This window comes from Adiantum capillus-veneris, chromosome 17, assembly GCF_014529385.1.
Source record: "Adiantum capillus-veneris isolate H3 chromosome 17, ASM1452938v2, whole genome shotgun sequence".
Lineage (NCBI taxonomy): Eukaryota > Viridiplantae > Streptophyta > Polypodiopsida > Polypodiales > Pteridaceae > Adiantum > Adiantum capillus-veneris.
The window spans coordinates 28,904,035-28,926,717 of NC_140947.1; the positions used below are offsets into that span (position 1 = coordinate 28,904,035).

General features: G+C 45.9%; 1 protein-coding gene across 1 annotated transcript in view; it reads left to right on the forward strand.

Annotated features, from left to right (window-relative positions):
* Positions 1–22,683, forward strand: part of LOC147436983 (NAD(P)-linked oxidoreductase superfamily protein) — a 107,758-nt gene that overhangs the window by 62,806 nt on the left and 22,269 nt on the right. The window contains exons 4-7 of the mRNA XM_086486387.1: positions 774–814; positions 17,417–17,578; positions 17,666–17,688; positions 18,192–18,263. Coding sequence (XP_086342513.1) covers positions 774–814; positions 17,417–17,578; positions 17,666–17,688; positions 18,192–18,263 — 298 coding nt within the window. The remainder of the gene's footprint in view (positions 1–773; positions 815–17,416; positions 17,579–17,665; positions 17,689–18,191; positions 18,264–22,683) is intronic.

A 22,683-nucleotide genomic window follows, 5' to 3' on the forward strand; every position in this document is an offset into this window, starting at 1 on the left:
GGGGGAAACTTACTTCCTGCCCCCGCCTGCTTGACAGCAGCTCGAGGCTCTTTTCCCCTTGCCGGCTCTAGCCTGAAAAAGTAAAAAGTAAAAATAAAGTGCGCAACTGGAAGCTGTACAGAGCTTGCATTCAACTACTTCACTACCTATGTCCAATTTGCCATATTATGTTCATTGACCTGTCTGTCCCCTTTGATTAAAAAATTTCACGATGTGTGACCTTTAAAAATGGAATCAGGGATATGGCATTCTACATCGACTAGGGTGCAAAGTAATGGCATATATTTTCAAGTTAATGTTTCTTGTGGATCCAATCTTTAAATTGTACAGATACACGCCCTTTGATCATGGTTGCGAATATCTCAAAGTTTCACAAAGAGCATGTTATATATTGGTAGCAACTAAAATTGGTGCCCATTCGGGGGATCACAGTGTGCATTGACTGAGTGCCAAACCTTTTTTCTACGTCATATGAAAAGGTCATTTCAGATAAGCGCCTTTACTATTTAAAGCTGATTGACTACTGTTTCTTGGATTTTTTGTTACTGAAATTTCAATAATAGGTGAGGTTGTGTAAATTTAGGTGCAATTCTATTTTGTTGTTTATTTGATAACAGTAGGCAGTCCATGGTGACTTTGATATAACTTCAACAAGTATTATTTTGAAGCGCTGTAACTGTTGTAGGCAGGTCAATAGAGTTTTGTCTGAGATATCTACTATTGAGGTTAGGTATTGTTCTTGTATATTTAAAAGGTGACCTTTGGTTTCTCAGATTATGGGCGTTGGAGGAGAATCAGAAAGGTTACTGGGCAGGTATGTTTTCTTTCCTCTATGGATACAAGGCAACATTCTAAGGAAAAAGTCAGTAGTTTTTTCATTGAAACTGTTGTAAGAAAACAGTCCTTTTGTCTTGTCTCATAAGCCTTACAAGCTACTTAAGTTTTCGGAGAGACACGTTAGCCCTCCCCCCCTTCACATTAAAAAATGAACTAGGGATGAGCTGTATTTTAAGTTTTTATCCAATGAGAGATTTCCTCGTGAATTGTGACGCCCCCCATTGGCACCTTACTTCCTTAACCCCTGGTGAAAAATGGCAACAAGCCCTCCCACCCCTTCTCACCTATCTCCCCTTTTTGTTCTTCCCTGGCACTCTTGGCACCCTCACGAGATGCAGGTGGAGCACAGGACAGCATTAGTGCTGAGGTGTTTCAGGCGAGGAAAGAAGGAAAAAGAGCCCTCTACAAGGATGGTATAACCGGCCTGTACAACGTAGAGGGCGGTACAATTTCAATTACCTGTTAACTTTACACAGAGCTCTGAGAAGGGAAGAGAAAACAGTTGCGTCCAGCGACTAGAATGTCACTGCGCACACGAGACCGACACCCTGTAGGCCCCAAAGACTGGCGCCCCTTTCGGTATTTCTTTATTAATTTAAGGTAGACGATCCGACCCCTTAGCACAAGCTTTCACAAAGCTGTCCAAACCTGGCGAGAGCTGAAAACGCAGGTTTTCGACCTGATTTCGGCAGCATAACGGCGCAAAAACCCCTGTAGGTCAAAAGTACCTGTCTAGGGCGGATTTCCTTACTATCTGGAAGCTTTCTGGTGAGGTGTCACAGAAATTCAGCGGGCTGTAATTCTTTGTTTTTCATTTGCCGGGTGCCCAAAAGCATGTACACGCATCCCAAGGCTCTCATGAGGCTCCCCTGGTGTTCCCTTGTAGTTTAGGTGCGACTAAACCTGCAGAAAAACACAGCAGGCTGTAATTCCCTGTTTCGGATCGTTTTTAGCAGAGCGAACACGCCTACACATGTCCCAAGGGCTCCCGCACGCTATGGGACCGTTCTCCTGTGAATTGGACGAGTTTTCACGCGAGAAAACTCTCCAAACTCGCAATCTTTCGCGATGGAATTGTGCGTACCTGTGGGGGATTAGCAATTAGCTAATCTGGTTCCTGTTCAAAAGGCTCTTGCCTTGGCAAACGCGCATAAACCCCCAGAACTGTACATATTCATCTGAGTAGCCCAACTAGTAGGGCATTACCATTTGTGCCAAAGGGGAGAGAGAGATGCACGAGAGCAAGTCATCGCACTACATGAGACAAAGGAGAAGGCAAGCTTTCCATTAAAGCTATAGACCTACACCCACTACTCACACACACACTGTAGGTCACTTATGTGTAAAAGTCCAGGCCCCAGCCTCAAATGGGCGCCTTCTCTTGCTGAGGTGTCCCGCAGGCTGCTCTCCTCTTGCCAAGTGTCCAGTTTGTCCCTTTGAGTTAGTTCCCTAGTTCCCGCTGACTTATAAAGTTATAAGTGACTTTCGGAGTGGCCCTGACTTCATTTGGCGCACACAGGCTTCCATACTCATCAAAATTCAGTACTAACTAGCCCGACCAGTCCCAGATTGACCGACCTAGACTCTCGATGTGAGAAACCTGTTCGGCCGCAGCCGTTTCACATTGGCCATGCAATGTCCACTTGCACCTTTTCAAGGGTTCTGGGCAAAATAAGTAAAAATAAAAATAAAAATAAATATCTAGAAAAATACACCTCTTGGTGACACACCTCACCCTTGAAATACTGCAAGCGGCCTCGATTGCATGCCAATAATACATGCGGTATCTCTTGATATCACACATATTCTATGATGGGAATCCAAGATATACATGCTTCCGGAAATGTAGCGTTGGACGATTAAACAATCCCACCAACCTGGCTACGACACATATATCAAGCATAGAAGTCTTCTAGTGTACTCTCAAGCACAAACTTCTCTAGCTAAATTTTGTATGGAAAGAGTAGATACAATTGCTTAACTACTCTCTTGAGCATCATGAACCATGCTATTGCCTTGCTCCAAAAAGGCTACATCAAGTCACTGTGGGTTCCATCTGAAAGGCTTCAAGATATAATTGCAATAGCTGAGGTGAATCAACCAATTCAGACTCTTCCATCCATTTGGCATCCAACGATGGATGGTTCTTGAACTTCACCAAATAGCGTCTTGCAACTTTTCCTCTAACCTTTCTTTCCTTATGTGCCAATATCTGTTCAGGAACAAGGATCTCATCCAATTCTTCCACTTCGGGTTGTTCCTCATCAAGTATATTCTCTGGCACATTACCAACAAAGGGTCTTAGAAGGCTGACATGAAAAGCATTATGTATTTTCCAGCCTTCTGGTAGCTTTAATCTGTAAGCTACATCGCTGATCTTTTCTAAAATCTGAAAAGGACCATAATATCGCATACTGAGCTTAGGAAACAAGCGTTCCTTGCCTTTCCTTTTCCTTAACCTGGCCTTTTCAAAGCGCAAAAGCACCCAATCACCAAGTGAAAATACAAGTTCACGACGGTGACGATCAGCACCTTTCTTTTGCTTAGCCTGAGTCTTCTCAAGAGCAATCTTTATCTTCGTGTATGTTTCATCCATATCTTGCACATACTTGTCTGCCTCAAAAATCTTGTCCTTAGTCTGCAAAATGGGCGGGAGTTTCTTCCCTCCTTCCACTATCTCAAATGGTGCCTTACCTGTTGACGTATACAGAGTGTTATTGTAAGCATATTCAACCAATGGAAGATGGTGTTCCCAAGTTGCCTTGTGCTCTGACACATAACATTTGAGCAGGTCCAGGACAATAGAATTGGCCTCTTCTGACTGTCCATCAGTTTGCGGATGAAACGAAGAAGAGAACTTTAGCGTAGCGCCCATATTCTCAAACAATGCTTTCCAGAAAAGACTCGTCATACATGGATCCTTGTCACTGACAATTGACTGAGGCATCCAGTGATATTTAAAGATATTGCTCATGAATATCGTGACCATGTGTTCTGGCTTTATCTTCTTCCTCACAGGAATGAAATGGGCCTGCTTACTGAACCTACAAATGATAGTCCAAATCCCATCATTGCCTGTTTGCGTCCTTGGAAGATCAAAGATAAAGTCCATTGCTATGCTTTCCCATGGCCTATCAAGGATCGGCAATGGCTGCAACAATCCCGGTTACTTCTGTCTGTCAAATTTGACTTTTTGGCATACTAAGCACGATCTTACAAATGTGTCAACATCTTGACGCAAAGCTTCAATAGGAAAATGCCTCAACCCCTTTCACTGTCGCATGAATTCCATGATGCCCAGCATAAGGTGGAGCGTGACTTTCCATCAAAATCTTTGGCCGTAACTATTTAGTAATGCATAACTTTCCATGCATCATGAGAAAGTCATTCTTAAGCATATAGTGCTCATGATGTTGCCCATCAACAAGCTGGTCATAGATCCTTGCAAAATCTGAATCTTCAACATATTGTGTCTTCATTTCGTCTAAAAATCAGCCCCTAGTAGATAGTGTTTCCAACTAGTGAGAACATGAATTACTGCCAGCAATTCTTTCTCATAGACTTGCAAGTTCCTTTCGGTCTTCAAAAGAATTCTGCTCTCATATGCGACTACTCGGCCATTCTGCATTAGAACCGTACCAAGACTATGGCCACACGCATCACACTGAACCACAAAAGGTTTCGAAAAATCTGGCAAAATGATTACCGGATCTAAAGTCGGCTTCTCTTTCAAGTGTTTGAACGCTAAAATTTCCTTGGCTATCCACTTGAAAGTAACTCCTTTGCCTTGTAGTGCATGGAGTGGAGAAGCAATCTCAGCAAAATTTCGGATGAACCTCCTGTAGTAGGAACATAAGCCTAGAAAGCTTCGAATGTCATGTACGGACTTCAAGTCTGGCCATGACCTAATTGCTTCCACTTTAGCGGGATCCATGCGTACCCCATCCTTTGAAACAATGTGCCCAAGGAAGTGAATCTCTTGCAAAAAGAACTCACTCTTCTTCGCAGTAATGAGTAGCATGTTCTTCTGTAACTCATTGAAAACTGCAGTCAAGTGATCTCTATGCTCCTCTTCAGACTTCGAGTAGACAATCATGTCATCATAGAAGGTACCCACGAAGTTTCTATGTGGTTTAAAAATTATGTCCATCATTCTATTAAAATGTGGCAGGAGCATTTGTGAGACCAAATGGCATGACAAGAAAGTCATAAAGACCAAATGTTGTCCTGAACGCGGTCTTATGGACATCTTCTGGCCTAATGCGTATCTGATGGTAACCACTCTTTAGGTCTATCCTTGTAAACAATGACGCTCCCTCGAGCCGATCAAGAATGTCATCTATCCTCGGTATGGGGAACCTGGTCTTGATGGTATTCTTATTCAAGGCGCGATAGTCAGTGCACATGCGCCATGAACCATCCTTCTTTTGCACTAAGAGTACAGGCAAACAAAAAGGGGATGAACTGGGCTGAATCAGCCCCTTCTCTAAAAGCTTGTTGACCTGACTCATAACTCTTTCTGCTGGGCTGCACTAACCCTGTATGGTGGTCTATTCGGTGGACTAGAACCTGGCACAAGATCTATGGTATGATCCTCAGGTCTCTCAGGAGGTAACTCCCCTGGCAACGAGTCCGTAAAACAATCATTGAAACCACTCAAAAAAGTTGATCTGTCTTTATCTAAGGTAGACAAATTAGATACAACTTGAGGTACTTCTTTTGCAAAGATCAAGTACGCAGAAAAGTACGAAAGATGATTCTTATTACAGATGAAATAGCAGAAGCAGAAACAACTGGAACAGACTCACCTTTAAGCTGTACATCAAGGACATGAGTCTTTCCTCTATGTACAAGGGTAATCTTTTTGTTGTAAGTATCCACCATAGCATGTAACCTGTAACACCATGGGATACCCAGTAAGACATCACAGTCCTCAAGTGGCATAATATGAAATTCTTCTGCATCCACATAGCTCTGAATGTGCAGACAAAGCTTCCCCAAAATGGGAGTAACAGGCTTTGAATAACCTGGGCATGCCAAACGTGCTTCCCCTTTCATACCCATCTCCTCTGCACGAATGCGCCCAACTTTGATGCCAATTCTGGTGATATGAAATTTGCACGGGCTCCGGGATCAAAGAAAACGAGCACTGTCTGGTCTCTAACTTTGCCCCAAGCTCTGCACAGCTTGTGGCATCTTTGTTTGGTTGGTCTCCAACCAAATCTGGAACAAGTCCTACATTTGGATTTGACTTCTTCCCTTTATGGTCTGACTTGTCATCCTTATCCTGTGACTTCTTCTATGGGCATTCATTTGCAAAGTGTCCTTCCTGTTCACAAATGTAGCATTTCTTGGCCTCCCTAAGAGCTTTCCTTTCTTCAAAAGTTTTTCCAGAAAAATGCCTTTTTTGTCCTTGTCCTCGTCTCGAAGGAGATTTAGACTGCTTCTTGGACGTATCAGTTTCTTCATTGGAGGGCTTCTTTGTGGGGGGCTCAGAAGGCTTTGCTGCAACATTGCCCTTGGCTGAAAACTGTTTGCCCTGGGACCCTTTCTTGTGGCTATTAAATCCATCGGAATCTCCCTTCGATAGATTGCTGGCCACTCTTGCATTCTCAATCAACTGAAACATATTCATGATAGTAGTCTTTGTGCAGTAGTCCCTGATTTTCTTGGACAATCTGCAACAGTACTTCTCAATATGTTCTGACAATGGCACAAACCTGTAAGAGGTGACTGGCAATAGTGCGGCCCAAAACTGTTTATTGTACTCTTCCAGATTCGCACACTGTTTAGCATTCAACTCGTGCCATTCTGTCATCGCATCCACTTCAAAAGTGTTTGTTAGCCATGCAGGCGCAAAAAGCTGTTTGAATTGGACCCACGTTGTTGGGGCTTTACCCTGGTTTAACAATGCGGTCCACCATTGAAGCGCACTCCCTTTCAAGAAAGTGGCAGCCTTGCGTATTTTTGAAGATTCCGTGAAGTTTCCTCCGGCATAAGATGCATCAAACTACTGTATGAAGGTCAAAGCCTTCAATTGATCCTCAGTTCCTCTGAAATTTTCAAACTTCACTTCCTGCCCACCTTCCTTGTAATCCTTAGGCCGACTCATAGGAGCCACATTATCATAAACAGGTGCCTGTAACAGTGGTGCTCCATGATTGTTCATTCCAACACTTGCATCAACCTGTTTACCTGTCATATCTGCATTTTGTACGTATGGCTGCGAAAAACCAGCCATACCAAATTGTGTTCCAGGCACTCGAAACTGGCCATAGGCACCCTAAAAACCTGGTTGGACACCCATGTTCGCGTACATAGGGTTACCCATGCCTGTTTGCATTGTCCCGAACACATTCCCTGGCATATAACCTGTGGAAGGTCCAGCCATAGCTTGAAACACTGAACCACCTCCAAAATAACCACAGGATAAGTATTAGGTAATGGAAGGGTCCGACACATAGCCTGTTCATTACTCCCTTGACCATTCACAAACGGTTCCTGTCCAGCTAAAGCGAGTTTCTTTGGATCATTGGACACCGCTAGTTGCTCAACCACATGGCCTTACCCTCGAGCATCATGAGTCCTCTGTGCATTGGAAATCTCCTTTTCTTGCAACGGCTCAGTCATGCCCCGTGTAGGAGGCTGAAAACCCTGTGTCGGAGCTTGTAGGAACTGCATCCTTAGATTGCTAGCCAACTGCTGAAACATGTCCATGCAGCAACGCAATTGAGTTCTAAACAACCTGTCCTCTTCTTGAAGAGTTGAAGGAATTTTCTCTGTGCCATGTAAGGAAGATCCCTCTTTAGGTACTTGGTCTTTCTTCTCTGCCATAACGACAAGCTATGTGTTGCTTTCACCCACAACAATCCACGCTGCACTTTTTGAAGAAAAAGTGACTATCCCGTCGATGGAACCATATAAAAGGCCTGTATAACGTAGAGGGCGGTACTATTTCATTTACCTGTTAACTTTACACAGAGCTCTGAGAAGGAAAGAGAACACAGTTGCGTCCAGCGACTAGAATGTCACTGCGCACATGAGACCGACACCCTGTAGGCCGCAAAGACTGGTGCCCCTTTCTGTATTTCTTCATTATTTTAAGGTAGACGATCCGACCACTTAGCACAAGCTTTCACAAAGCTCTCCAAACCTAGCGAGGGCTGAAAACGCAGGTTTTCGACCTGATTTCGGGAGCATAACGGCGCAAAAACCCCTGTAGGTCAAAAGTACCTATCTAGGGCAGATTCCCTCACTCTCTGGAAGCTTTCTGGTGAGCTGTCACAGAAATTCAGCGGGCTGTAATTCTGTGTTTTGCACTGCCGGTTGCCCAAAAGCTTGTACACGCATCCGAAGGCTCTCACGAGGCTCCCCTGGTGTTCCCTTGCAGTTTAGGTGCGAAACCCTAAACCTGCAGAAAAACACAGCAGGCTGTAATTTCCTGTTTCCAATTGTTTTTAGCGGAGTGAACACGTCTACGCGTGTCCCAAGGGCTCCCGCACACAATGGGACAGTTCTCCTGTGAATTGGATGAGTTTTCACGCGAGAAAACTCTCCAAACTCGCAATCTTTCAGGATGGAACTGTGCGCACTTGTGGGGGATTAGCAATTAGCTAATCCGGTTCCTGTTCAAAAGGCTCTTGCCTTGGCAAACGCGCATAAACCCCCAGAACTGTACATATTCATCCGAGTAGCCCAACTAGTGGGGCATTACCATATGTGCCAAAAGGGGAGAGAGAGATGCACGAGAGCAAAATCGCGCTACATGAGACAGAGGAGAAGGCAAGCTTTCCATTAAAGCTGTAGACCTGCACCCACTACTCACACACACACTGTAGGTCACTTATGTGTAAAAATCCAGCCCTTAGCCTCAAATGGGCGCCTCCTCTTGCTGAGGTGTCTTGCAGGGTGCTCTCCTCCTGCCAAGTGTCCGGTCTGCCCCTTTGAGTTAGTTCCCTAGTTCCCACTGACTTATAAAGTTATAAGTGACTTCCCGAGTGGCTCAGACTTCATTTGGCGCACACAGGCTTCCATATTCATCAGAATTCAGTGCTAACTGGCCTGACCAGTCCCAGACTGACCGACCTAGACTCTCGATGCGAGAAACTTGTCGGCCGCAACCGTTTCACACTGGCCATGCAATGTCCACTTGCACCTTTTCAAGGGTTCCGGGCAAAATAAGTAAAAAATAAAAATAAATAAAAAAATCTAGTACTTATTGATGGAAGGCAACAAGAAAAATACACCTCCTGGTGGCAGATGGACGGGTCATCATTGATGGCCCGCCCATGGACTAGTGGTTTGGGGCCTAATGGACACATACTAGCCCGCCTACAATGTTGCGTCTGGAAGTGCAACAGATCATTATCGGCACAGCTTGGACCACTAGAGTGGGTGATGGGAGGGGAGAGACATATTACTAGTGAGACAGAGACACACCAGAGCTTTGAGAGAGGGCTACCCTAAGTAGAGGGATACCAGTGGGAGTCAGTATACAGGAGGACTATATGCCAAGGCACTCGAGAGGATCTGGTGGAGTGGCAGTGTTTTTCAAGCAAGAGCTATAGGGACGCCTTGGAAGGGTTGCTCAGTATCCAGAGGGTAGGTACATCTATATAGCCACCTCAGACAAACACTCACGAGAGGAGATGGGACATCATCACACATTTATTTGTTGGGGGGGGGCCAGCTAGCTCTGCTCGGATAATGGCACGTGGTACTGAAGCCTTGGCTCTAATGAACCGCGAGATCATAGAGACTAGTGGCTTCTCCATGTCCCCCCATCCATCAGTGCGACCTGTCCTCCCGTGATGATTCAATTAAGGTCCCCAAATCTCAGCTCCATAGAGCCATGCAGAAGCCACCAAAGTGTCAAAGAGCCATAGCTTCGTCCGAGGCTCTTGAAACTGAACCTGTGAACACATCCTCTCCAATCTACCCAATGCTGCATGGGCTCTGGTCAATCTAGTCTTTGCTGCTCTCCTCAATGAAAATGCTGGTCCACTCTAAGGTAAGTGTAAGCATCTGTATACTCCACTGTTTCCTGACCGTATGTGAATGCAGGCGCTGACCTCTTGATCCACTATGGGGTTTATTAAATACCATGACCTTGGTTTTACCAATGTTGACAAACAAACCACTTTCATGGGCAAACCTATGCAAAGCATCCAAGTGACGTTGCATCCCTTCCGGAGAGTCGGAGATCAACACAATATCATCAGCATATAACAATCCATGTCCTTGCCAGCTGTGCACCTCTATCACCATCTCTCTCAATGTAGTCAGAAACCTCATTCACATACCTACCAAATAGAGTGGGGGGGGGGAGAGAGAGAGAGAGAGAGAGAGAGAGAGAGAGAGAGAGGGAGGGAGGGAGGGAGAGGGAGGGAGAAATGAAATGAAATGTTATATTAACGTCTTCAAAAGGCCAAAGTGACCTATGAGACCTGAAAGTTACTATGTGGTGGATTTGATAGAAGGAGAGAGAGAGAGAGAGAGAGAGAGAGAGAGAGAGAGAGAGAGAGAGAGAGAGAGAAAATGAAATAAAATGTTATATTAACGTCTTCAAAAGGCCATAATGACCTATGAGACCAGAAAGTTACAATGTGGTGGATCTAATATAAAGTCAGAGTAACAAAAATGACAAAATAAAATGACAGAATAAAATGCTATGGAATCCGAAACATCTAGGTGTGATCTAATCAACTAAGTGGGATAGCTAAATCACAGATCACAAATGATCCAGCATTGGTCGTTGGCAGAGCTCATCAATCTCCTCCATGGTCAATAGCCTGATCGGGCATCGTGCATGTCGGGCCAGAGTGATCCGAATCCTCTAATGCAGCCTCCATCGATGCTGTATAGTCCTCCACAGTCGTGGGCGTCTGGATCTCCCTAGCTCGGTCACTCGATCGATCAGTGTGCCTCTAGTGTGAGGTGGCGAGCCCTCCTGTGGTAGTAGCTCCTCCTGGTGTCCAATGTCTGCTCTAAAGAAGTCTGTGATCCGTCTCTGAGACTGGCTGGCCTCTCCCCTCATCAGGCTCTCTCTGTGTCTGTGCAGCTCGAGCAAGAACAGACCCAAGCATCTCTCCTCCTCGTACCGCATGACTCTGGAGAGTGGTTCGAAGCCCTCTCTGAACAAGCAGTGGAAGCATCTGCGTATCTCGTAGTAGACGGGACAGTGGCATGTGTAGTGCAACTCTGTCTCGGGCTCCAGGTCCACAAGAGGCATGTCCTGGCCTCTGCTGGTACTCTACTGTATCTCCCAGTCTCGATCCGCAGTTGGTGTGAAGGTGTGCGTATCTGGCCAATAGCACATCGTATCCCATAAGACAAGTGGGTGTCCATGTATCTGGGTCTCGTCACAAAACCATCCTCCGTGAGCTGGAGAAGATGCTCTCTGTAGAAAGCCATCTTCGTGCCCAGCTCCTGTGCTGGTTGTATCCATGTCCTCCTGGTGTCTAGCTGAGTCATGTCTTGGTGAATGAGCCTGGTGATCTCGGACTGTGTGAGAGTCAGAGGGGTTGCATCCATTAAGTATCGGAAGGGGGGCAGTCTGTCTATGCTGAACCCATGCGCTTGAAACCATGATGTCATCTCCCCATACACACCAGCATGTTGTATCTCCCTGCATGGCTAACTGTCGAGAGGACTCAAGTGCAAGGCAGGCATATCTGTTTCTGGGAAGTTCCCACATGTGGTGTATGAAGGAGACCGATTTGGTGAGCGCCTCAACAACTAGTTGGGGGGCAGCTAGCTCTGGTCGGATAATGGCACGTGTGTATTGAGACTAGTGGCTTCTCTATGTCCCCCCATCCATCAGTACGACCTATCCTCCCATGATGGTCTAATGAAGGTCCCCAAATCTCAGCTCCATAGAGCAATGCAGAAGCCACCAGGGTGTCGAAGAGCCAGAGCTTCGTCCGAGGCTCTTGAAAATGAACATGTGAACACATCCTCTCCAATCTACCCAATGTTGCATGGGCTCTGATCAATCTAGTCTCTGCTGCTCTTCTCAATGAAAATGCTGGTCCACTAAAAACCACTCCAAGGTAGGTGTAAGCATCTGTATACTCCACTGTCTCCTGGCCGTATGTGAATGCGGGCGCTGACCTCCTGATCCAGTATGGGGTAGTATTAAATACCATGACCTTGGTTTTACCAAGGTTGACAGACAAACCACTTTCATGGGCAAACCTACGCAAAGCATTCAAGTGACGTTGCATCCCCTCCGGAGAGTCAGAGATCAACACAATATCATCAGCAAATAACAATAGTGGAATCCATGTTCCTGCCAGTTGTGCACCTCTATCACCATCTCTCTCAATGTAGTTAGAAACCTCATCCACATACATACCAAACAGAGTAGGAGAGAGCGGGCAACCCTGCTTCACCCGAATAGTGGAATGAACTGCTGTAGATAGGCCCCCTAAGGTGCGTACATGCCCCACTACTGACGTGTATAGTGCCATGACCCCCCAAATGAGCTCTGTGGGTACCCCCATCTCTTGTAATCTGCGCATCAATGTAGCTCTGGGTACTGTGTCAAATGCTTTGTGTAAGTTCACAAAGCTGCAATAGATCTGTCTCCCATGTGATCTGCCCTCCTCAATGATGGCTCTGAGTGTCAAGGTATGGTCAAGAGTAGAAAAACCTCTCTTGAATCCTGCGTGCACCCAGCTACACGTATCCCCTCCCTCTCTGCCCATCTACTCAGCTGCTGCTCAAGAATGGATGCGTACAACCGTGCCAATGTGTGTCCCATCATGATGGTGTGATAATTCCAGGCTCCATAGGATCTCTAGACTTGAAGATAGGTACAATAGTAGATAGGATCCAAGTATCAAGCAAGCCCTCACACAGCACGGTTAAACATAACTGCTAGGAGCTCTGCTAGTAGATCTCTGGCATGCATGAAGTGCTCAGCCACTAAGCCATCATGAACATATGCTCTCCCAGTCCTCATCCTGTCAATGGCCTTCCTCACCATCTCAGCGGCGGTGAAAAAAGCACATGTGTGGGGGCATGGATCGGGGGGTCGGGAAGGGGTGGCAGTCCAAGAACTGTGTACAGAGATGACGCGTACTGGCCCCAGGCCTCTGTAGAGGTAATGGCAAGAAGGGGGGGGGGGGGGGGGGTGCTCATGAAAGAGTCGCCATGCCTCACGTGAGTCCTAACTCAAGAATAGCTGGTATAGGTCCTGCTCTAGGTGAGCCAAAAATGCCCTCTTCATTCCGCCGCACTAGGCGTCTTAAGTCAATCTGCGACTGTCTGTGAGTGATGGCCCCCAAAAGCAACTCCCCGTGAAGTCTAGCTCTGGTCTCGCGGCATTCCTCATCATACCAGCTGTTCTGGGGCATGCTCCCAGAACGGCGTTTCTGCTCAGGCTGCGTGTGTGGGTATGCCTCTACTGCTACATCATGTAACGTCTGTGTTAGTATAGTAGTAAGCTCCTTCAAAGGTCGCCCTGGCTCTTTTGTACACAATCGTTTGTAGATCCCATCTATGTATACAAAGTCCGTCTCCCGCGTGAAGGTGTAGCGAGTAGGAGCTGCTGCCTGTGGCCTGTGTGCTACACTAAACTCGAAAGAGATGGTCAGCGACACAAGAGCATGGTCCATTGCCACACCAACAGGTCTAGGTCGAACCGTGAGGTCCTGGATACTAGAGATGAGACTCGGTTGTGCCATGACATAATCCATTGTGCTAGCTCCATGTCTGTGTGGAAAGCATGTAAAACCCCCGGCAGTGGGAAATCTCTGTAGGCCATTCAAGATGACCAATCCATGTGCAGTCCCCATGTCTATCAAGTGTCGTCCATACTCAGTATGCTCCCCATCCTGTGATAGCCTGGATAGGCCCGTCTCTACAACATCCAGCACTCTCAACATCTCTTCTGCAGTATCATAAAAAACTGTCTGATGATGAGCAGTCCTAGCATTGAAATCCCCTAGAATGATGATGTCGCCATCTCTAGAGAACTCCCAGATGTCATCATGCAAAATAGAAAAGGGGGACTGTCCTCTAGGTGGTGCATACACTGACGTACTCGGGGGAACGTACCAAATAGCAATATAAAGATATGTGCTTGTCTCTGCTCTCAATATCTCACCCACATATACCTAGCTTGCTCATCCCTACGAGCTATATGTATCAATGGCTGCAATTCCTCCCTGAATAACATTGCCACTCCACCTGAGCCCCGCCATCTGTGCTCTGATCGTGTGTCCTGTCTACATGCGGTCTCCCATCTGTATCCACTAATGTGAGGCATAGACTGCCCAGGGGCCTGATGTGTCTCAGAGTAGAAGATGATATCTCTCCCACTAAAACTTTCCTCAAAAGCACCCACATCTAGACGCATAGATCCATTACAATTCCAGGTAGCAACTTTGAGTGTGGTCCCATAGGTCTCACACCGTCATGTGGAGCGTGGCTCCAATATCACCACTCTTCCATCTCGGTAAAAAGCAATCTTACCTTTTTCCCTTGCCGCTCTAATCTCTGGCATTACCTCCTACATATGAGCTATCTGTGAGAGGGTAAGGTCATCCCCGAGGAAGATACCCATTTTCTTAAGAGTTGGTCTCTTCTTCGAAAAGTCCTCCTCCGCTTCCATGGAGGGAAAACGAAGGATGAATGCCCTTTCTTGAGAGAGAGAGAGAGAGAGAGAGAGAGAGAGAGAGAGAGAGAGAGATGAAAATGAATTGAATGTTATATTAACGTCTTCAGAAGGCCAGAATGACCTATGAGACCAGAAAGTTACAATGTGGTGGATCTGATACAAAGTCAGAGTAACAAAAATGACAAAGTAAAATGCTATGGAGTTCGAAACAGCTAGGTATGAGCTGAGCAGCTAGGTGGGATAGCTAAATCACAGATCACAAAAGATCCAGCATCGGTCGCTGGCGGATCTCATCAATCTTCTCCATGATCAATAGCCTGACCGGGCGTCGTGCATATCGGGCCAAAGTGATCTGAATCCTCTGATGCAGCCTCCGTCGATGCTACGTAGTCCTCCGCAGTCGTGGGCGTCTGGATCTCCCTAGCTCGGTCGCTCGCTCGATCAGTGTGCCTCTAGTGTGAGGCAGCGAGCTCTCCTGTTGTAGTAGCTCCTCCGGGTGTCTAGTGTCTGCTCTAAAGAAGTCTATGATCCGTCTCTGAGACTGGCTGGCCTCTCCCCTCATCAGGCTCTCTCTGTGTCTGCACAGCTCGAGCAAAAACAGACCCAAGCAGCTCTGATCCTCGTACCGCATGACTCTGGAGAGTGGTCCACAGCCCTCTCTGAACTAGCAGTAGAAGCGGCCGCGTATCTCGTAGCAGACGGGGCAGTGGCATGTGTAGTGCAACTCTGTCTCAAGCTCCAGGTCACACAGGAGGCATGTCCTGACCTGTGCTGGTACTCTACTGTATCTCCGAGTCTCGATCCGCAGCTGGTGTGAAGATGTGCGTATCTGGCCAATAGCACATCGTATCCCATGAGACAAGTGGGTGTCCATGTATCTTGGTCTCGTCACAAAACCATCCTCCGTGAGCTGGAGAAGATGCTCTCTGTACTGTGTGAGAGTCAGAGAGGGTGCATCCATGAAGTACCGGAAGGGAGGCAGTCTATCTATGCTGAACCCATGCGCTTGAAACCATGATGTCATCTCCCCATACCAGCATGCTGTATCTCCCTGCATGGCTAACTATCGAGAGGACTCAAGTGCAAGGCGGGCATATCTCTTTCTGGAAGTGCCCACATGCGGTGTATGAAGGAGACAGACTTGGTGAGCGCCTCAACCACTAGTTGGGGGGTAGCTAGCTCTGCTCGGAGAATGGTGTGTGGTATTGAAGCCTTGGCTCTAATGAGCTGTGAGATCATAGAGACTAGTGGCTTCTCCATGTCCCCCCATCCATCAGTGCGACCTGTCCTCCCATGATGGTCCAATGAAGGTCCTCAAATCTCAGCTCCATAGAGCAATGCAGAAGCCACCAGGGTGTCGAAGAGCCAGAGCTTCGTCCGAGGCTCCTGAAACTGAACATGTGAACACATCCTCTCCAATCTACCCAATGCTGCATGGGCTCTAGTCAATCTAGTCTCTGCTGCTCTTTTGAATGAAAAAGTTGGTCCACAAAAAACCACTCCATGGTAGGTGTAAGCATCTGTATACTCCACTATCTCCTGGCCGTATGTGAATGCGGATGTTGACCTCCTGATCCACTGTGGGGCGGTATTAAATACCATGACCTTGGTTTTACCAAGGTTGACAGACAAACCACTTTCATAAGCAAAGCTATGCAAAGCATAGGAGAGAGCAGGCAACCCTGCTTCACCCCAATAGTGGAATGAACCGTTGTAGATAGGCCCTCTGAGGTGCGTACATGCCCCACTACTGACCTCTACAGTGCCATGTCTGTGGGTACCCCCATCTCTTATAATCTGCGCATCAATCTAGCTCTGGGTACTGTGTCAAATGCTTTGCGGAAGTCCACAAAGCTGCAATAGACCCGTCTCCCATGTGATCTGCCCTCCTCAATGATGGCTCTGAGTGTCAAGGTATGGTTAAGAGTAGCAAAACCTCTCCTAAATCCTGCGTGCCCGGCTGCGTGTATCCCTTCCCTCTCTACCCATCTACTCAGCTGCTACTCAAGAATGGATGCATACAACCGTGCCAATGTGTGTCCGATCATGATAGTGCGATAATTCCCAGGGTCCATAGGGTCTCCTAGATGATATCTCTCCCACTAAAACTTTCCTCAAAAGCACCCCCATCTAGACACATAGATACATTACAATTCCAGGTAGCAACTTTGATTGTGGTCACATAGGTCTCACACCGTCATGTGGAGCGTGGCTCCAATGTCACCACTCTTCCATCTCGGTAAAAAGCAATCTTACCTTTTTCCCTTGCCGCTCTAATCTCTGGCATTACCTCCTACATATGATCTATCTGTGAGAGGGTAAGGTCATCCCCGAGGAAGATACCCGTTTTCTTAAGAGTTGGTCTCTTCTTCAAAAACTCCTTCTTAGCTTCCATGGAGGAAAAAAGAAGTATGAGTGCCCTTTCTTTCGAGGTTTCCCCCTTGCTCCCCTTTTTCTTGTTGCCCGCTCTCCAAGCTCTTGAGTGCATCGGCTCATGAACCCCCATCAAAACCATGAGTTCTTTTACCTCTTCGTCCACATTATCAGTGTCTTTAAGACCGCAAATCCTCACATGTAGAGAGCGCACACGCCTTCTTTGCTCCTCTTCAAGTGTCAGGTTAATGATGTCGACGTAGTTGTTTCCTTGCTTTTCCCCTTCTTGGCAACCTCAATCCACTTCTCGGCCTCATCTGCCTTTTGTTGAGTCTTTGTAATAACGTCCACCCAAGAGGTTGTCATTTCTTTGTGCTGCTCTTCCCCCTCTTTGATGGCTCGCACCAGGAAGTAGACCTGGTTTTATTGGTTTTCTATCTATGTCAGCTACTATTGGGATTACGCACTTTGATATAAGTGGCATTTTTGTATATCTCATCTTGGGATATGTGCCCTCAAAATGTTTAATTTACAAAAAGATATTTTTTCAACCACATACACAGAGGCTTTTATTTTCTGTAGGTTTGTGAAGGAGAGAAACAGACTTGACAGCAAGGGCATCGCCATAGCCACGAAATTTGCCGCACTGCCATGGCGATTGGGTAGAGGAAGTCTGATTTGTGCCTTGAAGGAGTCGCTAAAACGTCTTGATCTTAGTTCTGTTGATTTATATCAGCTTCATTGGTAATCTTGTTTGGAACTATTTTCTGTCTCACCGTGCGTTGCGTGCTTTAAAAGCCTCTATGCCTTACCGAACTCATCTTCTTGCAGGCCTGGACTGTGGGGAAATGAAGGTTTGTCCTTCAACTGATAAAACTTACTGATACACAGTTAACTTTTTTGACTGCTAAATTGCTGTTCCAAAGTTTTTGAGAGGAGTAATAGTGCCCATTCCTTTTTCTGGTTGGACACATTTCATCCTCATTTTTGCATATCACATGCTCTCTGTTACAAAGTATATATGTTTCCACAGATCCGAGTCTAGTGGCCAGGCCTATTTGACTTCAGTTTTAGCATTTACTATTAGCCAGTCTTATTTGCATTCTAGGAATATTGGGTCGTTTATTGACGTTGTTCATACTCTATTAAATCCATTGTAACAAGTGCAAACATATGAATGTGAAAGAACTATACAGTCATCTATAAAGTTTGGGGAATGGAAATACAATTTGATTTTAGGGACTTTTGGATCATTTTCTACGATGTAGGTCTTACCTTTTCACATTTTGATTTATGTTGCTTTGATGTATTTTTTGGATGGGGTTTTATGATGTGATAATTTTGTGCCCTTAAACAGGTTACATTGACGGATTGGCTGACGCTGTTGAGCAAGGCCTTGTGAAGGCAGTAGGTGTTTCAAATTATAATGGTGGGTCTTCTCTCTTCAAATGGTGTGTTTGATTGTGAAGCATGGACAAGATTAGGATGCATCTCTAGCCTATGCTGAAGTGATAGTTATAGCTTGGACCAGCTCTTTCAATTTCAAGTAAGATACTTTATATCATCAGTTGCATCAAAACTAAAAGCAGGACCTGTAGAAGGAGATGAGAGGAGTGCAAAGTACGGTGAGAAACACAGAAAAGGGCGGGGTAGACAGAGAGGGAGAGGGTTTCATTGCATCGTAGATGTTCCTCCCTCCGTATTTCTTTCCACAGCCAGCCTTCACCTATCACCTCATCATTCTCGTTCCGCACACTTCCCGCACACACACACACACACACGTACTGTCCACATCACTTGAAGGGTGAGGTTGGGTTGAGGAGAGTACTAGTCTTGATTTTCTTGGCAAGTTACTCTCTGAATTGGTATGGCACTGTCTATGACCACATTTAAAGAAGACCTTCAATAGAAGGTTGGCGACTGTATTGAGGTTCTCTCCCTCTCGTAGAGGGATTATCAGACAAATAGTGCGATGTTCCTACACCCAGGTTAAAATTTGAGAATGGCTAATGGGGTTATAGCTTCCGTGTTCAAGGTAGTGTGGAGGACATCATTTTGTTGGGCAGAGGTACTTTCATTGCTATTTTTACATCACAAGAGCTTGCTTCTACACTGGCTGTCCACTCTCCTTTCACTATTAGGGACAGATGGATTTTCTGGTACCGTGATATGAAGATTTTACATTACTTGCTTTTGAGGAAATATGTCTATCTTGTAAAAATTGATGTTTTTAAGCTACTTGCATAGTTTGGGTTGCCTGATATGTTAGAGGCAAAGGGGACTATCTTTGGCATAGCTTTCAGGTGTTCAGTACAGACTGTGATATCGGTGCCATCTAATAAGGTGGCTGTCACCCCTTCCACACAATTTCGAGATACTATCAATTTTGAGTGGAAAGGGGTGTTACACTCACAGAGGTTTGTGGTTATAAGCATACTAATCCAGTGTCTTCTCATCTGATGGATCATCTAGTTAGATTAGAGATAGATTGGTTGCAATAGATGTTAGGTGCAGCGGAATGCTTGTTTGCGCTTTGCTCAAGATGAGTGCTCCGAACTGTGCTCAAGGTTCCTTTTGTTCTTATGGAAGGGAGAGCCTTCCGTTCTTAATGAGAGAATGCTATGATCACAAACAAAGTGAATGGACACTGTGCGTGCAAGTGTATGACACTGATAGATAGAGAGAAGAGAGACACGACACCAGAGACGTTGTAAAACCCTCCTCCGAAGGCCCCACTCTCGTCGGCGAGAGTGGTCTACTTATGATTGCACAAAGTGGTACAATGACGATGCAATGGACTGATGCAATCGGGGACTATGCCGATGACGACGACGGTGATGACGACGAAGACTTGATGGCTGAAATCTGTGGTCTTCTATCGGCTGAATTTCGGGACTGTTTCAGTGGCTGAAAATGACTGTTTTGGCTGCATTTTTATGGCTGCAAATGGAGGTTCTTCTGCAACCCATGGGGCTGAATCTACTGCTGTTCCATAGGGCTGAAAACGCTGTGGTTCTGAGGCGGTAGTGATTGAAAACCACTAACGCTGATCTGCTTGCTGAGCTAGCAAAAACGCTAGGCTAGCTGGAATCGCTAATGAACCTTAATGCTGAAAATCTGAAAACGCTAGCAGTTGAAGGTGCTGGTGATGGGAGCAATCTGCAAACGCTAGGATGCTAATGATGATGGCGATCAAGGCAATGCTGAAAACGCCAGATCTTGGGGGGTACGGCTGAGGTTGTCCAATCTAAAAACGCTAGGCTATGGGGAAAGGTAGCGCCAAGGTTGGGGGTTCTGCAGGTTCTGCTGAGAAGTTGCCTGTTGAGCGGGGAGCTCCTACTGCCTCTTCGGCCATTTAGTGCTAACTTGAGTTTGCTTATATATTAACTTTGCAAAATTGCCCTACCTACTTTTGTTGGAAAGTCACTTAAAAATAATAAGTGAAAATACCAAAAATAGGGAAAATAGGCTAAATGAACTAGAAAATTCCCCTAACTGAATCTTATGGATTCTGAAGGGAATACTGATGATCATGCTGTGTGCAACCAGAGGATATGCATCTATACCAAGTGTCTGGGCATGCACGGTCTACGAATAGACTCACAAAAGTGACAGATCACTTCTAATCTAGACTTGACTGGATTTGATGGAAACCCTGTTATGGTGTAGCTTGTCTAGGACACATAGGGTTGGATGTTTCACGTGACATCCCCTCCTTTTCAAAGTGAGGTACTGGTACCGAAATGTATGGCGTCGAGGAAGATCGCCAATAGCATCCGGAATCTTGGAAGGGACTCTTCGCCGGCCCACTCTGATGTGTGGGTCGTGCGGTACTTGAACTTCATAAAGGTCTGCAAGGCTTGCTTCTTTGGGCTGCGCCGAAAGCGACACAAAGTCTTATGTGGCTCCTTCAATGCTTCAACTTTGTCGAGAGTCATGCTTCTTTCTTCTTCAAGAATCTCCATGGCTGAAAATTCCTGAACCCATTTCCAACACAAAACCATGAACATACCTATTCCATGTAAAGTGAAGGAAAAAAAAACTTGTCTTCCTCAAAGACTATGCATGCAATGTCGATGAACAAAGAGATGGAGTGCTAAACCGTTCACCACATACACGCAAACAATGAGATCGAATCTTATCATTCTTTTGATCTAAAGCAATCAAATGTGGCAATTCACAATGGAAATGCCCACGCTTGGTGCTCATACTTTCATGGGCTCATTCGGAAACTGTGTCATGCCAAGGAAGAGACATGGAATGCGACTTCCTTACATACATACCTTTCGGCTTTTCATGAAAAATCCGCATACATTCGTGCTCATCCATGACAGAAACGTGTTCAACATACAATATGTCATGCCTAGTAAAAGGGACCACATAACAATGCTGACTAAAATACAGGAAACGATCACGAATGAAACACTCGAACAATGCGTGCGTATCAATCATGCGAACATATAATACTTCCTGTGAGGGTTCTTTGGACCTAGGCTCGAGAGCCAAGATCGGTTCTTCCTGAATGATCGAATCGTCGTGTGGGGGTTCTTTGGACCTAGACTCAAAAGCCAAGATCGTTTCTTCGTGATTGATCGAATCTACAACGGTTAGCTTCGCTAGAAAAAGCATCCACTAACACATCATCCTTGTGAACAATCACATCATCTTCATGCAACTCATCATGCTTGTGAGAAATCATCTTGATCATCATGCTTGTCATGGTCATCCAAATCATCATGCTCATCATTATCATTCAAATCAATGTCATTCAAATCATCATGCAAGTCATTGTCAATCAAATCCTGTGTATCATGCTTTGGAGAAGAAGAGACTGAGAGAGCCTCCTTTTCCCGATCTTGTTGAATCTGTGCCTGCATTTGGAAAAAGGGTCGCAACATCGCTTGCATTCTTGCTGTGGTCTCGCGGTCATATTCTGCTTGTCTTGCTTTGGCTTTTAAGCGTGCTTGCTCGCTCTCACACGCTATGGCTGCCATTCTTTCTTGGTATTGGCGCTCTATGGCTGCCATGTCTTCTTCGTAGGCTTTTCTTTCTGCTTCTCGTTCGGCATCTCTTGCTTTGTCTTCTAACTTCTTGTGCATCATCCTCTTGTCAAAAGCCTCCATAGGAGTTAGCGCAACTCGTGGCGTAGATGGCGGAGGGGGAGGGTCGAAAAAGTCTCCTGGTGGGGAAAAATCTTCTCCGCCTCTCTCATGCTCATCACTTGTATGCGAAGTATCCATTCCGCTTCGGGTGACGACCATGCACTATGATCTTTGGTTCTTAAGTTCACGAGGAACTTGGGTTCTTGAGGGTCTTGGTTCTTGGGTTCTTGGGTTCTTGAGGATCTTGAGGTTCTTGCGGTTCTTGAGGTTCTTGAGGTGTTCTTTCGCTTGCAAATCGCGTTGGAGAAGGATCTTCTCTTCACCCCTACTCCTTTCTGCAGGCGCACCCCTTAGCGGCCTTGCACTCACACCAAGGTTGCTTTTTTCCACTTCACGTCGATTGGCCGGCCGCTAAGTGCACGGTTCGCTCTCAATGAGTGAAAAGAGACACAAGGGGAGGCTGGACAAGCCCTTCTTTCTTGGGATTCCTGTCACTCTTCAACAAAACATGATTAGGAATCGACACGCCCAAGTAAACTTGGGTTCGTGCGACCTCAACAAGCAAAAAAAAATTCTTGTGGTTCTTTCCTTGAGTGATACAGAACACTGCCAAAGCTCTGATACAAATGTTAGGTGCAGTGGAATGCTTGTTTGCGCTTTGCTCAAGATGAGTGCTCCGAACTGTGCTCAAGGTTCCTTTTGTTCTTATGGAAGGGAGAGCCTTCCGTTCTTAATGAGAGAATGCTA